This window comes from Dipteris shenzhenensis, chromosome 11, assembly GCF_047967505.1.
Source record: "Dipteris shenzhenensis isolate YYH24624 ecotype China chromosome 11, Dip_SZ_1.0, whole genome shotgun sequence".
NCBI lineage: Eukaryota > Viridiplantae > Streptophyta > Polypodiopsida > Gleicheniales > Dipteridaceae > Dipteris > Dipteris shenzhenensis.
The window spans coordinates 15,861,965-15,878,177 of record NC_141606.1 but is presented as its reverse complement, the minus strand read 5'-3'; the positions used below and the strand labels follow the sequence as shown (position 1 = coordinate 15,878,177).

The window sequence follows — 16,213 nt, the reverse complement described above, 5'->3', positions numbered from 1 at the left end:
CCCTATCCTTGTATGGATTGGTTGTTGGCTTGCAGGTAAATTTTCAAAAATCGAAGCTTCTACCTTTACATGCTAAAGATTGCCATTTCTTCTCTATGGCCTGGGGAAATTGTATTGCTCAACTAGCTTGTTTGGCATCTGGGTTCTCCATTGGGTTGGATGGTCACTCATCGGCAACAAATAGATTGGGTGCTTAAAAAGCTTAAAAAGAAGCTGGAATATTGGAAGGTAGCCACCTGTGTAGACGTAAGCGAGTGTGCCACGTGTCAACAGGGGACATCGGTTACGAGGGGTGCCACACCCTCATACCCTAGCTGTGCCTAGTCCTCTTTCTCTCCCAAAAAGGCCCGCAGGATGAGAGAGAGGGGTCTAACCCCTCTTTATATCCAAGGCTCATTGTAATCTCTTTTTGCATATGGGATTACTCAAATGCCCATTTATACACGTGTCATGAGCGCCAAGGGCGCCTTTCATCCATCACCCATTTACATTTTATCCAAACCACACAAGGGGGTACACCAAGGGATTAGCCCATATCCAACACCCCCCATGGGCTAAGCACCTTGAAAGGCGAGCTTAGTCAAAGCAAAGACCCGCCCACCACAAATTGACGACGCGAGACAAATGCTTGACCACAAACCAAAGACTCCATGACTCAAAGTCCGTGCCAATCGAAACACGGAGCCAGCCACTAGTGTAGAGCAGTTGCCACCAACAAGAAAGCCGCAGTTAATTGTGCCACGAATCACGGCACTGTGTGGCAGTTCAAAATCTGCCTAGATCCAAGCTATCGCCATGTGTTGAATACGTGACAGACAACGAGCCGCCTAGACTCGCACATGTCCATAGAGATAGTCTGCTTTGATACCATGTAGATGAAAGAGAGTGTGCCACGTGTCAATGGGGGCACCGGTTATGAGGGGTCCCACACCCTCACACCCTAGCCGTGCCTAGCCCTCTCTATCTCTCTCCCAAAAAGGCCGGCGGGATGAGAGAGAGGGGTCTCAACCCTCTTTATATCCAAGGCTCATTGTAATCCCTTTTTGCATATGGGATTACTTAAATGTCCATTTATACACGTGTCACAAGCACCAAGGGCGCCTTTCATTCATCACCCATTTACAATTTATCCAAACCACACAAGGGGGTACACCAAGGGATTAGCCCATATCCAACAACGCTGACCACTACATGTTCGTCTCCGTATTGTGCAATCTATTTTAGTTGCTTGCATACAGTTCTTCTTGCCTCTTTTGATGTTTGGCTAGAAGGATATTCAATCTTTTATGTCCACTCTTATGGAGACCTTTTGGCGCTCGAGGCATGGCTGTAAGAGCCTTAGATTACTTTCTATGGAGCGCCTTTGCTCACCAAAAATGCATGGTGGTCATTCACATTTTGGCACACAAGGGAAATATGATGCTCGAATTTCTGCAGTGTAATCAGCCTGCTGCGATGATGCATCCTTTGATTTCACAATCGACTACTTCCGCTTTTGGGCATTGGCATCCAAATCAATGGGATTTTATTTTGGGACACATTGATGGCAAAGTTAAGCGTTGCCCATTTGCCGCTACAATGCTTTCAGATTGGAAAGAAATTATTTCTCCCTGGAGGGCAATTCTTTGCGTGCTGAAAGTCTGCATTGGTCAAAGGTGTTTGATCCCCTTGCTTTGCAAGAACCCTTTACTTCATTTCATCCAAAGGGATACAATTGGTGGGTGATGTGATACATCCGGACGGTACATTGATCTCTTTTCCATTGGCAGTCAAATAGTATTGTTTGGGGCTGCATTATATACAGTTTTGGCATTCTCTTTCTTAGATGCTTCAATCTTTTCTACCAGTACTGCAGTTAGAGCTCTCTTATGTCTCACAGATTGGGCTTTGAATTGCTAGGATTCAGGCACTTGTCCTCTGCCATTGGCTAATATAACAATCAAGTCCTAGCATGACATATTGCTCCTATTGTTTGTCACGGATGTCTGGCTCCTAGGAAATCCTTGATCCCATCTCTTTTGGCATTGCCTTGTCACTCGTGACTTTCTGCTTCTTTTACAGAATGATCTCCAAGCCAGATTCCCGTTGCTTCTTTTACAGCAACATCTCTGAGCCAGATTCCCCACTGCTTCTTTTGGCAAGCTCTTCTGGATATTTGGCATCTATCCACCGAGTCCGCAGTTTCATATTTTTCTCGCATGCGTTCGATATTGGGGCCTCTAGACTCTATGGAAGGACAAAAATCAGAGTATCTTTAGAGATTCCACTTTTTCCAAGTTTCCTATTTCCAGATGTCACCAAGGCAATCTTTTATGATTGTCTTAGAGCCCGCCAGATAGATTACTAAATCTACTTGTCTTAATTGAAATCTTTTGATGTTTTGTAATGGCAAGTTCTCTCTTTGGAACTGCTTCTTGTAATATAAACAAATATGGATTCCACAAAAAAAAAAGTGTGTGTGTGTGTGTTCGTGTGAGTGAGAGAGAGGTTTTGTAGAGGTCATGTTTCATCCATAGGCTATAACGACAGATTGAAAACTATACTAGCATTTCCTATAGATATGGAGTTGATAGATCGTTTAATGTGGACATGTTAAATACATGCTAATATAAGTACAAAGTTTGGTGAAGGAATGACATTCTTTTGCATATACAAGTAAGCACAAGAGGGTGGTTTACTTGAAATAAATAAGAAGCAAATGATTTGACCAAATGCTTTTAAAACATTTCTTTTGTTGCAGTTCGGGACTGTGATGACCTCGCCTGAAGGTCGAATAAAGTTTGTTGATTCAATGAGTGATATTGCACAGGGAGTCCAACAGGTAATTTAACTTGTATAGGCAGAGTTAGTGTTGAGTGGATTTATGCTCACCCATGTAACGCTTTGTGTATTTTTGTAAAGACCTGAAATAGGAAAGATCTTGTTTTAGTTCATTGGACTTCATGTAAAAGTAACCAATTATTCTGTATATTGTTGTTTAGGGAGAACAGCTACAATAATTCACTTTTTGCATTTCTCTTGAAGATTTTCATGCATCTTTCTGACTTTGGATTTTTTGTGAATTGTTGTTTATTTCTTTTCTGTTAAATGAACTTACGTATATAGAGCTGTTTTTATCCGATGTTGCATTAATTAATGCCAAGGTCAAACTTGGAGCAATTGTATTCCGATAATCCTTTAAGATGAGTGTTCATTCAAAGGATCCTCGCATATGCTACTTTTTCTCATAAAATGAACCTCTCAATGCTCTCTCAAAGGGGAAGGGGAAAGATTGAACTGCATATAAGATTGTGGAATATTGCTTTACTTCATAGACATGTGAGATAGAAACTGAAATTTATAATATTGGTTGAGAAAACATGAATACCTGATTAAGGGCTTAGATGGGACCCCCCTCATCTAGGCTCTTTATTACAATGAGATACAAGATGAAACCAACATTTCTGTAAATAACTCTCTCTCTCTCTCTCTCTCTCTCTCTCTCTCTCTCTCCCCCCCCCCCCCCAGCCCCTAGCAGGTCCCTGCCTACTTCACTACCCTCAACCACACCTCCACACCCTCGACTTCATCAGCATCCCCCTCCCCCCGCCATCCATCTGTCCTAGGCAAACCCTTAACAGCAGCAAAATACCTCCCCCTTCTGTCCCGGACCTGCAAAAAAATCAAGAAAAGTCAGGAGAGGCTACCCCAAACAGTCAATAGAAACAATGCAGCACTGAGGCAAACAAGGAGAGATGGGAAAACATACCAGCAGGCCTGGAAATCACCCCGGGATAGCAAAAATGTGAGATATCTCTTCTTTCCTATACATTTCTGCAAACGGGCAGCAAACTGTGGATTGTAACTATGCCTACACAAGGATGTGTGGAGGACAAATGGGGGAAACAAGCCCTAGATGTTGCCATGGCAACCTACTCATCTAAAACAACCAATAAAGTTGCGGAAAGTGTTCTTATCAGCCACTCATTGAGAAGGTAGAGAGTCTCGAAGCCACAAATGTGGCTTTATTGGCTGAAAATCACTTGTGGATAAAGTACTCAATGAAATGAAGAAACAGAGTAGCAAGATACAAGAAGAGTGGAGGAAGGGGGAAAGGAGAAATCCAGAAAGGAAGAATGGGAGAAAGACAACAAGGGGTGGACAGCCGCCAACACCAGCCTCGAAGATAAAGTTCACGCACTAGAGACTGAACTACAGCAGATAAAAGACATGAATGGGACTCCAGCAGAGACATGCAAGGCAATGGAAGAGCTCAAAGCAGAGAATGCTACCCTCAGAAAAGATATTGCAGCCATGCAGGCCACAATGCAAGGGAAGCACGCTGAGTTGAAAGAAGGACGTGGTCAAGAAGGGTACATCTGCCCCCAAAAAAGAGATCATCTCAGATGCCCTCGAGGAGGACAAGAGACGGGACAGCAAATCATTGAATGCACTTATTAGAGGTTTGCCAATGGGGGACACTCACGCCCACATACTCTTCACTAAAATGGTTGTCAACCTAACTTGCGAGACAGCTTGGAGGGTGGGTAAAGCAGATGCGCCAAGCAGGCCACTGATACTAAGATTCCGTATCTTGAAGGACAGATCCACATTGATGAGCATGAGGGCTACTCTAAGAGGCACCATGACTTTTTTGAATGATGATCTCACCCTCCTACATTAGGAACATCGCAGGGAGGGAATGGTGAAAGTGACGGCAGCAAGACAGGAAGGGAAATGGGCAGCATACAGAGATGGCAGAGTTATCATTCGAGAAAGGGCAGAAAGAGGAGAAAAAGAGGAAGGTGAATTGTGACGGTGTCGGGTCCACGGGATGAGTGCACATAGTGGACTGAAAATGGCAGTATGGAACTGTAATGGCACCAACCCTCTAGTCCAATCCAGGTGGTTTCTTGGAGACCTACACTGACAGGGACATAAGTTTCTACACCGAAACACATGAGAGTCCGGAGCGAGGGCAGCCCACAGTGACTGGATAGACATGGGAATCAGCTCACGGAAGAGAGTTGAGAAGAGATAGCGGAGTCCGGGGCTCCGGTGGAGTGGCTGTCCTTTTTAGATCACAATTGACACCACTCATATCTATGGTTCGGAGAGAGGAGCATGCACGACAGATGTGGATACGAGCTCAAATCCTAGATGCTCGGCCTATCTTCATTGCAGTGTGCTACTTTCCTCCAAACACGTCATCCTATGCACGAGAGGTCACTACAGATGGACACAGCCCATATGAGATGATGCATGATGACATCACGGAGTTTTCCAGATAGGGAGACACCCTCCTGCTAGGGGACTTTAATGCACGGACAGGAAATAGAAAGGTGTGCCTACTTGACTTCTCAGATGATGACAGAGACCCACACATAGTCCCAGAACTAGATGCAGTTGAGCTTTGGGATAGTACAGATGCCCCACAGGTCACAAGATATGGACGACATTTGCTTGAGCTTGGGGCAATCCATGACCTGATCATCTTTAATGGCCTTCACAGATGGCCATCTTTTGGGAGACTCACTTGCTTCCCATATGGTGGTGGATCTAGTACAGTGGACTATCTACTAGCCCCCACTAAACTTTGTCTCAGGAATACACGACTTCGCCATAAAACCCCCCCCCCCCCCCAACTCAGAGTTGACCACTCATACTTGGCCTTCCATATCTCCACCACCATGCCAACCCCAGGGAGAGATCCCCCCATGCCTCCACGCACTCAGATCCACTTTGACTGTGCTCTTGACCTAGTGTACATGAGCCATCTAGCCAGGGAGCTCCCGGCTCTACTTGGAGATGACATAGACCTCACCGGCGCCTCCGACAACCTTGTCTCAGTGGTACAAGACGTTGCTATCATATCTTTTCCCATGACCCGATCCGGGCGGATCAGGGATGGGCTCAGAACCCTTGGTTCGACGACGAGTGCAGAGAGTTAGTCAGAGGTAGAGTTCGTGCCCCAGTTGGCCTATCGGATTGGGTCGAGAGTATGATCGGAATGAAGCAGGGTTGCCCCCTCTCACTGACTCTCTTCGGACTGTACATTGATGAATCATAGACCGCCTAGGAGGCGAAGGATCACTATTGGCCGATCTGATGATAGAGATATTGCTATATGCTGATGATAGTCCTTATCTCATCCTCAGTGGAGGGGCTACAGAGACACCTGGAGGCCCTAGAGGTGTTCTGTAGAGAGAGAGACCTAACAGTCAACCTTGGGAAACCTGGCGTATACCCACATGGTTCGCTAGACACGGGATTCAGATGGACAGGCTCCTCCCCTTTTAGTATAGTTTGGACTCACCCCCCTGAGTCGACCCCGCGAGATGAGATTAACCGTATCATATGGTTAGATCTTCTCCAACTCCACACGTCTAGGACTTGGGAGGGAGATCAAGAGCTCCCACCAAGACACATTTCTACCGAGATCATTTCTTGAATGTCTCAGAGGAGGGATTCATTGTCAGACCCCTATATCTCGAGGACAGAAGAGTCTCACATGCATTGAGGATAACCATTGGGCAGATTCGGGTCTCATCTCATCAGCTGAGGATTGAGACAGGGAGAGCAACACGTATACCTAGAGAGGACCTGCACGCTATGCACACTAGGAGTGGTTGAGATAGCACTTTCTTTGCACCTGCCCAGCCTACTACGAGATCCGGGGGGGATACCACTGCCTCTATCAAGATGGGAGTGGCTTCGGCCCACTATCACGATTGATCCACTTCCATGACCAGATCTGCATTGGGCTCTATCTGCTTGAGATGTGCCGACACAGGGAGACCTTGCTAGAGAGCAGTAGGAGGCGATCACACAATAGGATGCTGAGGCTGACCACACACATCGGCACGTCACAGATTTCGATGCATTTGAGTTAGCTCCAGGACACAGTGGGGTGAAGCGGGAGGAGCTAGTTGCTATGCGAGTAGTTTGGATCACCTAGAGAGGATTGCAGAGGCCATCCACAACAAGGAGAGCACCCAGAGCACGCTCGATTGAGGTTTGCCCTATCCCAGCTTTCCTTAGAGGAGACCGCATGAGATGAGGGGTCACTCTGAACATAGCCCAACGGCTTCAGTGATCGAGGAGACCACGTTCCCCTCCGATACGACAGCATGAGACAGTTAGACAAACTCAGATTTGAGACATTTTCACCACTCATAGACGAGCCACCATAGTGCCGGGTTTCGGTTTTTGAGTTTCCAGTTTCTAGTTTCTAGTTCCAGTGCCAGTTCCCAGGCTGCTCCAGATAGCAGATGGCACATGATATGATATATATTTTTATACTTGATTTTGCCTGAGCCATTGAGCTCTTTCAGCATAGTACTCAGCAAAGGGTCATAGCATGTCCTTTGCCTCAGCCCCTTGTAGCCTGTATGAGTTTTTCCCCTTTGGTGTCACCTTGTCCCATCTCTCTCTCTCTCTCTCTCTCTCTCTCTCTTTCACACACACACACACACACACACACACACACACACACACACACTTTTTTGGGTGAAATCTTTGATTGATTATATTATATGAGTGGCAACCTCAAAATAAGGTGCTACCATTAAATCAACTGAAAATTTTAGTATATGCCAAAAAGACCTCATGATCTATGCAGCGGGTCTGCAAGCAATCAAAGAAAGATTGTTGCAGAGAACGCCTAAGAAAGCCAAACAGAGATAAAGTAGGATCACCAAAGACTTTACAATTCCTATATGTCCATAAAGTCCATAGTGCCCAGTAGCGAACCCAAACGAAGAAAAGATGAAACTCCGGTCTGGATGGATGAAACCCAAAATAGCCAGAAAAACTTTCCAAAAGAAACAGATGGGAATCTCGCTTGTAGGCGCTGTCAAAGCAAATCAAAAAACTCACGAGAGCATGGACAATGCCAAAGCAAGTGAGGCACAGTCTCCGAAGAAGTAGAACATCCGTGGCAAAGTGCAAGAGCAATGTGTCGATGAGCCAATAGCTGTCCAGATGGAAACACTTCCAAAAGAACTCGCCAAAAGAAAACGTGTTGCCGAAGCGGTACTTTATAGGACCAAAGTTGCTGTAATCTTTTCCTCCACCACTTGGCTGGGCTATGCGTTCGCCAAACAGAATCACCTCTCTTTGAAACCCAAGGTTGAGGCAACAAGATTTTATACAATGCAGGTACAGTAATCTGAGATAGCCTCAAAGGACGAGAAGAGGACCCTGGAGAAGTCAAAGTCCAATCTTCTAGTTGGTCTTGGAGTTCCAAAGGAGGAATCGGAACAAAAGGCGAAAACATAGAAGTAATTTGTCGCCACAAAGGACGATAATAAGAGCCCAATCCATATGTAGTGGTTGCTAGAGAAAAGGGGAGCACAGTACCAGCATCATCTATAACATCAGCAACCGAGGTGATGCCTTTAAACAAGACAAAGTAGGAACGTCGAGGTTCGTGTAAAGCCAAGGGAGGCTTAGACTTTCGACCAGTGAATGCTTTCAGATCTCAAAGAATTCCCAAGCAAAGATTGCCGTCCATTCCATTCCAGATGAGAAAGAACATGCTTCCAGTCAAGAAGCAAGCGGGAGACAAAAGGGCAGCCAGGAAAAGTGCCATCAGTGCAGCCAAAAAAGAAATCCCAATGATCGAGTTGTCAATGACCAAGTGCAGAAATACTGATATGAGTGACTAGAGTCCTAATCATAAGAGCCCAAGGCTGATTACCTATGCACATGAATATCCGTGATGTTCAATCCACCATGCATCTTGGGAGAACAAATGTGATGCATCAAAAGCAGCCTGAGACTTTTTCTGCCATGTTTGGATCGCCAGAAGATTTTGCTTCCCCTGAGGTGGAGAGGACAAAGGCACAGGAAAAGAAGCATTACCATCTGAGACAGCCGGGGCTTTGCCTTTGTCTTGAAGAGAGAAAAACTGTTGGACCCCTTTGTTTTCGACCACAGAAGAGGCATTTGCATTCTTATTCAAAGGCTGAACCATTTCAGCTTGCACTGGCATCCGTGGAGCTCGGGAAGGGCATTGTGAAGCCATGTGCCCAAATTGCTTGCATTCAAAGCAAGCACCTGCAAACAGCCCCCACTTGAGCTTGTAAAAGGCACTCCCCATGGAAACATTATTCACAGTAACCGAATATGAAGCTGGAGTGGGATGATCCGTATCCCACAAAATGCAAAAGCGATTCGAATTTCCATTGGGTCGCGGTGAACATACCAGAAGCCACAATTTTAGGTAGAAGAGAAGACAAGCATTGAGGAAAATCCACAACTTCTACCCAAACAGGGCAACGATGCCGAATCAATGCCTGGTAATCCCGGGCGGGAGATGAGGGCAGGACATGGACAACTTGCTGGCCATAGAAGAGAGGAGAGTGCTCCAGCAAAACCTGACGATGCTCCTTATCAGCCATTATGATCTCAAAAAAGCCCTCCGTTGCATAATGAACTTTTTTGACATAGGAACCACCCAGGGTTCGAGTCAATCAATTCCCAACATCTGCTACAACAGGCATCCGTCTTGTGAAGAAAATTATAATGGCATGCTTTGCATACTCCTTAACTGGATCAAATATATCCACTTCCACCATAATGCTAGTGGTGGGAAGTGGATCTTTCCAACCTTTGCGGGGTGTCTTTAAACCCTTTATGCATAACCTCGTAAACAAGTTGAGGCTCAGCAGAGTCATGAAGGGAATCATCTAAATCCATCACCTGTTTTTGTTTCTTATTGGAAACCGACTTGTCTTTGTGAAAGGTTTTCTCATAGGAATAATCTGCCATTCGAGTTAAGGAAAAGGCTTGGAAGCAACAACGCTTTACAAGGAGGAAAGCATAGTAGGTACAAAACTATACGGAATTTTCCTGGCTGTAAGGTCAAAATCGTACGGATTTTTAACAGTGCGATTTTTTTTTTTCCTGACAGCAAAACTGTACGGACAAAATCGTACGGATTTTTGACAGTACGAAATTTTTTATTTTTATTTTTATTTTGAATTTTCTGACAGAGCATAGGACGCAAAACGGGCGTCAAACGGAACCTTGAGGGCGTCAAACTGAGGGAGAAACAAGCAACTGCAGCGTGGGAGCATGAGGGCTAGCATGGGATCTCTCTCTCACACTACACACACACACTTTTTACACACACACACACACACACACACACACACTTTTTTAGTGAATGCTTTGATTGATCATGTTACAACAATAGTCACCTCAGAAAAGAGGTGCTAGAAAACACAACTACTGAAGATTTTAGTATAAGCCAAATATAGATCCTGATCTATCTGGCGAGTCTACAAGCAATCAAAGAAAGATTGCTGCAGAGAATGCTTAAAGAAAGCAAACAAAGAAAAATTGGGATCACTAAAGACTTTACAATTGCGGTCTGTCCATAAAGTCCAAAGTGCCCAATAGCGAGCCCAAACAAAGAAAAGATGAAACTCTGGTCGCTGTGGATGAAAACCAAAGAGCCAGAAAAGTTTCCTGAAGAGAAGAGTAGTGAGCCCAAACAAAGAAAAGATGAAACTTTGGTCGCTGTGGATGAAAACCAAAGAGCCAAAAAAGTTTCCTGAAGAGAAGAGTCGGGAATCTCGCTCGTAGCCGCTATCGAAGAGAATCCTGAAACTGCCGAGAAGACGGGCAATGCCAGAATAAATGAGACACAGTCTCCCGAGAAGTCAAACACCAATGACATGAAGCAGGAGCAATGTGCCTACGAGCCAACAACTGTCCACATGGAAAAATTCCCAGAAGCACTCGCTATAAAAAAACCTGTTGTCGAATTGGAACCTTGTATGCCCAAAGTTGCCGCAGTCTTTTCACACACACACACACACACACACAACACACACACACACAGACACACACACCCACACCCACACAAGGGCCTAGGACAACAGTCGAGTTGTTCCCCCCCGAAGGATTTTATTACTTGAGAGAAAATGATTAAAAGAAGTTCTCAACACGTAGCTGTGTTACAAGAAATTCAAACGTGAATCATTTACAAAGAGCTCAAGGCTCATTCATTTGGCAACATGCCACTTGTCAAAATCACTAACTAAACTATAGTTACATGCCACAAAGGGCAAAGCTCTAGGGTCTTTATAGCCTCTTGGTCCTTGGACATCTCCTGGCTGGGCATAGAGCTCCAAAGCGCTTAGGTTCTCAACCTTGCTTGGTACTTGCAATAATAAACTAAAGCGCATAACCATGGCACCCATTAAAGGTTAGCGTTTTGCATGCAAATAATGGTCTGTGGACTAATCCTAGTCACTGTAGGCGTCCCCACTAAGCAAACATGTGAAAAAAACATAGAACACAATTCGTAGTCGACTGAGGTCAATCCTCTTGGTTGTAATTAAGGGGCTTGACCATCAGTCAGAGCGCCTTAATTATGGCCAAGTCTCTCCAACCGAAGTTGGTGTACCTTGGTTAACGAGGTTAACCCTCTTGGCGTAAGCCAAGTCTCATTGACCGAAGTCAACACTCTCTGAGCGCTTTGGTTCCTTGGCTAACCGTGGTTAACCATCTTGGCCAAAGCCAGATCTTCCTAACCGGGGTTAGGCTTACTTAACCTAAGCTAAGTATCTATGACTGAAGTCAATACTTTGACTAAATAAATATAACTCTTTGAACATAATTAAATAAAAGAACTCAATAATTATGATCAATAAATGGTCAACTAAAACTTTGACTTCGGAGTATTTACAGCTTGGTGACATCCCCTCGGCTTCTATTCAATTGAACTCAACTGAAAAGCTTCCTTGTAAAAAAAGGTGTGGATGATCACAGGTCATCCACTTCTGGTGGATCCTCCGTTGCTAGCTCTGTAGGCTCTGGCCCCTGAAATTTCTTCAGAAGACTCACATTAAAGGCATTGTGAATCCTCCAATGCTCTGGCAATGCCAACCTATATGCGACCTCATTAATCTCTTCTGTAACCCTGAAAGGGCCATAATATCTGGGAGATAACTTTGCATACACCTTTTGTTTACCCTTTAGCTTGCGGAGCCTAGCCTTCTTAAACTTCAAAAAAGCACCCAATCCCCTCGCTTGAGATCCAACTGTCTCCTATGCTTATCTTCAGCTCTCTTATGCTGTTCTTGAGACCTTTCAATTGCTGTCTGGACTTGGTTGAAAGGTGTCTGGAGGTCTCTAACAAACTGATCAGCTGCAAATATTTCATCTTTGGTCCTCGGGATAGGTGGCAGAATCACCTTCCCATAGATGACCTCAAAGGGGGCTTTTGCTGTGGAGCTGTGAACTGTATTATTGTAAGCAAACTCCACCAATGGTAGGTACTTTTCCTAGTCTGAACCTTGGTCACCCACGTAGCATTTCAGCATATCCAACGCTGTAGAAGTTGCTACCTCACTTTGACCATCTGTCTGGGGGTGGAAGGAAGAAGAAAAATTCAGATTCGTCACCATATTATCGAATAAAGCTCTCCAGAATAGACTGGTCATTTTGGGATCTCGATCATTGACATGGACTTAGGCATACCATGGTGCTTAAAGATCTGTGCCATGAAAAGCTCAGCCATATGATCTGCCTTAATAGCTTTGCGAAGCAAAATGTGCTTGCTGAATCTATCAATGAGAGTCCAAATCCCATCATTCCCTGACTTTGATCTTGGCAAATAAAAAATGAAGTCCATTGCAATACTTTCCCACGGTGCCTGAGGCACGGGAAGAGGCATAAGTAGGCCAGGTGTCTTCTGTCTATCATATTTCACTTTCTGATAGGTAAGGCTGTGACAAACTGATGTATATCTTTCTGCATCCCTGGCGAAAAGAAATACCTCTCTGAGTTGCTGCTGTAATTCGTCTATGCACAGCATAGGGAAGTGCATGGCATTCCTCCAAAATCTTTTTCCTCATCTCCTAGGTGATGAATAGGCAGTCATCTTTTATTAGATACCCATCTTTCAAGGAATAGTGACTGGTAGATTGCCCCTATTGCACTTGCTGTAAAATCTCACCAAAATCTGCATCATTAGCATATTGCTCCCTCATGTCTTTTAGATCCCGATGATAAGCCATAGTCGCATTGTTTACCTGGGATCTTCGAGACAAGGCATCTGCCACTCCGTTCCTAACTCCCGGAGTATGGACAATCTGAAAATGATACATTGACAGCATGGTTGCCCATTTCATATGCTTCTCGAGAGCTTTGTCTGAGTCAAATATTTCATCTTGGTGAACTACTGCATGTGAGGTGTTGAAACTCAAGCCTTGGTCTTGCCCAACTTGACTATCAAGTCTTTCTCCTTGCAAAACACCTCTAAGGCATCTAGGTGTGTCTGTAGGCCTGTTGCTGATGAGTATAGGAGGACTATATCGTCTGCGTACAACAGTATCTGTATCATCAAATTAGCAAGCAACGATCCCTCGCCTCCTAGGTGATCAATAAAGGTTGTGATCTCATCAATGTAGAGCCCAAAGAGTGTCGGTGACAGGGGGCATACTTGCTTCACTCCTATTGTGCTCTCAATCTAATCTGATGATGCCTCCAAGGGCACATCTTTTCTCCTATCATGCAAGATCGTGGAATTGTGTCAAAGGCATTTCGAAAGTCTACAAAGCAAGCCTCTCCGATAACCGCCTGTAGGTGAAGATGTGATCAAGAGTGGAATGCTGCCTCCGGAACCCATCCTGTCCCAAAGCCCGCTGCTGTCCCTATGCCTCTATGAAAGAGCTGATCTCTCTCCCTACTACCTAGTACCAATCCGTAAGTCTTCGCGAGTGTGTGACCAATCATGAGAGTTCAGTAGTTCCCCGTGTCCATGGGGTTCCCTGCTTTATACGATGGTGATGGTACTCCAAGCAAGGGGAAAGCCGTGGCATACTCCGCATGTGCCTAACTAGGGTCTAATCGGGGGCCTCATGTCTCTAGAACATATTAGAGATGTTGCGTGAATTTTTTATGGAGTGGACTTGATGGCACGGTAGATGTTGTACCGAGGGTGGCCTAGGAGACCATTATTCTCCCTACATGTGAAGGGGGCCTTAATATCATTGACCCGGACTTGCAGTGCAGGGCATTGCTTTGTAAGATGGTGGGACTCATGCCTGGATAGGAACCTTGGAAGGATTTCTTTTTTGGACGCATTCAGGCTTGCACACCTACCTTGGGAGATGATAGGGTGCATAGCCCTCGCTGGATTTTTACTTCCGCCCCTCTCAGATCTCCTGCCTCTCCTCTCATGACTGCCCTCCTGAAAGCTTGGGGGAGCTTCAGGAACACTCTTCGAAGGGTTCCGCCCTCTACCCTAGAAGAGATTGATAGGCAGCCGATCATTTGGAATGATAGTATACTTGATGAGCATGGCAGACCACTGGGCACTTCCCATTACATGCAGTGGTTTAGATGGGAGAGAGGCCTTGCCTACACAATAGGCACTTGGAAGGCATTTATCAGGCTACGTGAGGATCAGAGAATACAGTTTGTGAGTCACCTCAGAGGGGTAGCACATAGGATTTAGCAGATAGATGCAGCCATCCCGGTGGAATGGACAGTTGAGATGCCTATTACTTCCACCACTTGGATGGGAGCTTTTTCGAGGATAGCAGTTCCTCTACAGGTGATTGCTCTTCGAGGTCTCGGGGAAGATGCACTGGTCTTTGACGTTGGGGATGGAGGTATACTCTCTAGATCCACGGATGATATTCTTCTAGAGGTTGCCTTTCAGCCTGTCAGGATTGTTGGTTTTGTGGACCATGGAGCGGGCTTGCAGTAATACTTAGACCCCGACCCTTTGCTCTTGGCCCTGGGATCTTGGAGATTGTGGTTATATGGGAGGTGCACCTATCAGGTGCTTGCAGTGGGACCGAGGAGAGTGGGAGTGGATAGATCATGGGCACTGAGAGAGGGGGATTCCCTTCTTTTGTTTCACGGTTGGTAATGCCAGGAGATTTCAGTTGAGCAGTAGGGGTTGGATTCCCTCCAGAGCCCTCCACTGGGATAGCTTCTTCATCACCGCAGATTTGCATAGGAATTTCTAGAGGAGGCTCTGGAAATCCCTTAGAAATAGAAAGATCACTCTTTTCTTTTGGCTTTCTATTCATGGAGGGATTGCAGTGAACCTGTGGAGATCACGAGTTTGGGCTGATCCCACTTGCCCTCGCTGTCATTCTGCAGAGGAGTCAGTGCGACATTGCCTTTGGGACTGCAGTCACAGGCGAGGACTATTTGGAAAGGGGTTGCTCGGATACTCATCATTTTTCATACTTCCCCTTTCTTCATGACTTGGGGCTCGGTCGCATGGTTATCCCTTACTAGGCCCCAGATGTTTTATGAGGGTGAGCCTTCTTCTTGGGCACTCTCGGTCCGCCGGCAGGTGATAGAGCCCTACTCTCTTCAAGATGTACCACTTACTCCCTTCAGAGCTTCTCATGCTTCAGTGGACATCTCTTGGGAGATTTTGGCTAGCATTTCCTCTTGGCACATTTGGAGAGCCAGATGTACAGAGGCCTTGGATGGCACCCAGATACACCCATCACAGGTGTTCACGGGTATTTGGACTGACACGATTCATACTTTGATAGCCATATGGGCTAGCATGCAGGGCTTAAAAAAGCCAAACTAAGAGAAAGTAGGATCACCAAAGACTTTACAATTCCTATATGTCCATAAAGTCCATAGTGCCCAGTAGCGAACCCAAACGAAGAAAAGATGAAACTCCGGTCTGGATGGATGAAACCCAAAATAGCCAGAAAAACTTTCCAAAAGGAACAGATGGGAATCTCGCTTGTAGGCGCTGTCAAAGCAAATCAAAAAACTCACGAGAGCATGGACAATGCCAAAGCAAGTGAGGCACAGTCTCCGAAGAAGTAGAACATCTGTGGCAAAGTGCAAGAGCAATGTGTCGATGAGCCAATAGCTGTCCAGATGGAAACACTTCCAAAAGAACTCGCCAAAAGAAAACGTGTTGCCGAAGCGGTACTTTATAGGACCAAAGTTGCTGTAATCTTTTCCTCCACCACTTGGCTGAGCTATGCGTTCGCCAAACAGAATCACCTCTCTTTGAAACCCAAGGTTGAGGCAAAAGGATTTTATACAATGCAAGTACAGTAATCTGAGATAGCCTCAAAGGACGAGAAGAGGACCCTGGAGAAGTCAAAGTCCAATCTTCTAGTTGGTCTTGGAGTTCCAAAGGAGGAATCGGAACAAAAGGCGAAAACATAGAAGTAATTTGTCGCCACAAAGGACGATAATGAGAGCCCAATCCATATGTAGTGGT

The 16,213-nt window shown here is 45.4% G+C and overlaps 1 protein-coding gene across 1 annotated transcript in view; it reads left to right on the top strand.

Annotated features, from left to right (window-relative positions):
- The window catches only part of LOC147896672 (paramyosin-like protein), a 157,080-nt gene that overhangs the window by 125,170 nt on the left and 15,697 nt on the right, over positions 1–16,213 (top strand). Inside the window, exon 15 of the mRNA XM_087381551.1 lies at positions 2,741–2,821. Within this exon, the coding sequence (XP_087237677.1) occupies positions 2,741–2,821 (81 nt within the window). The remainder of the gene's footprint in view (positions 1–2,740; positions 2,822–16,213) is intronic.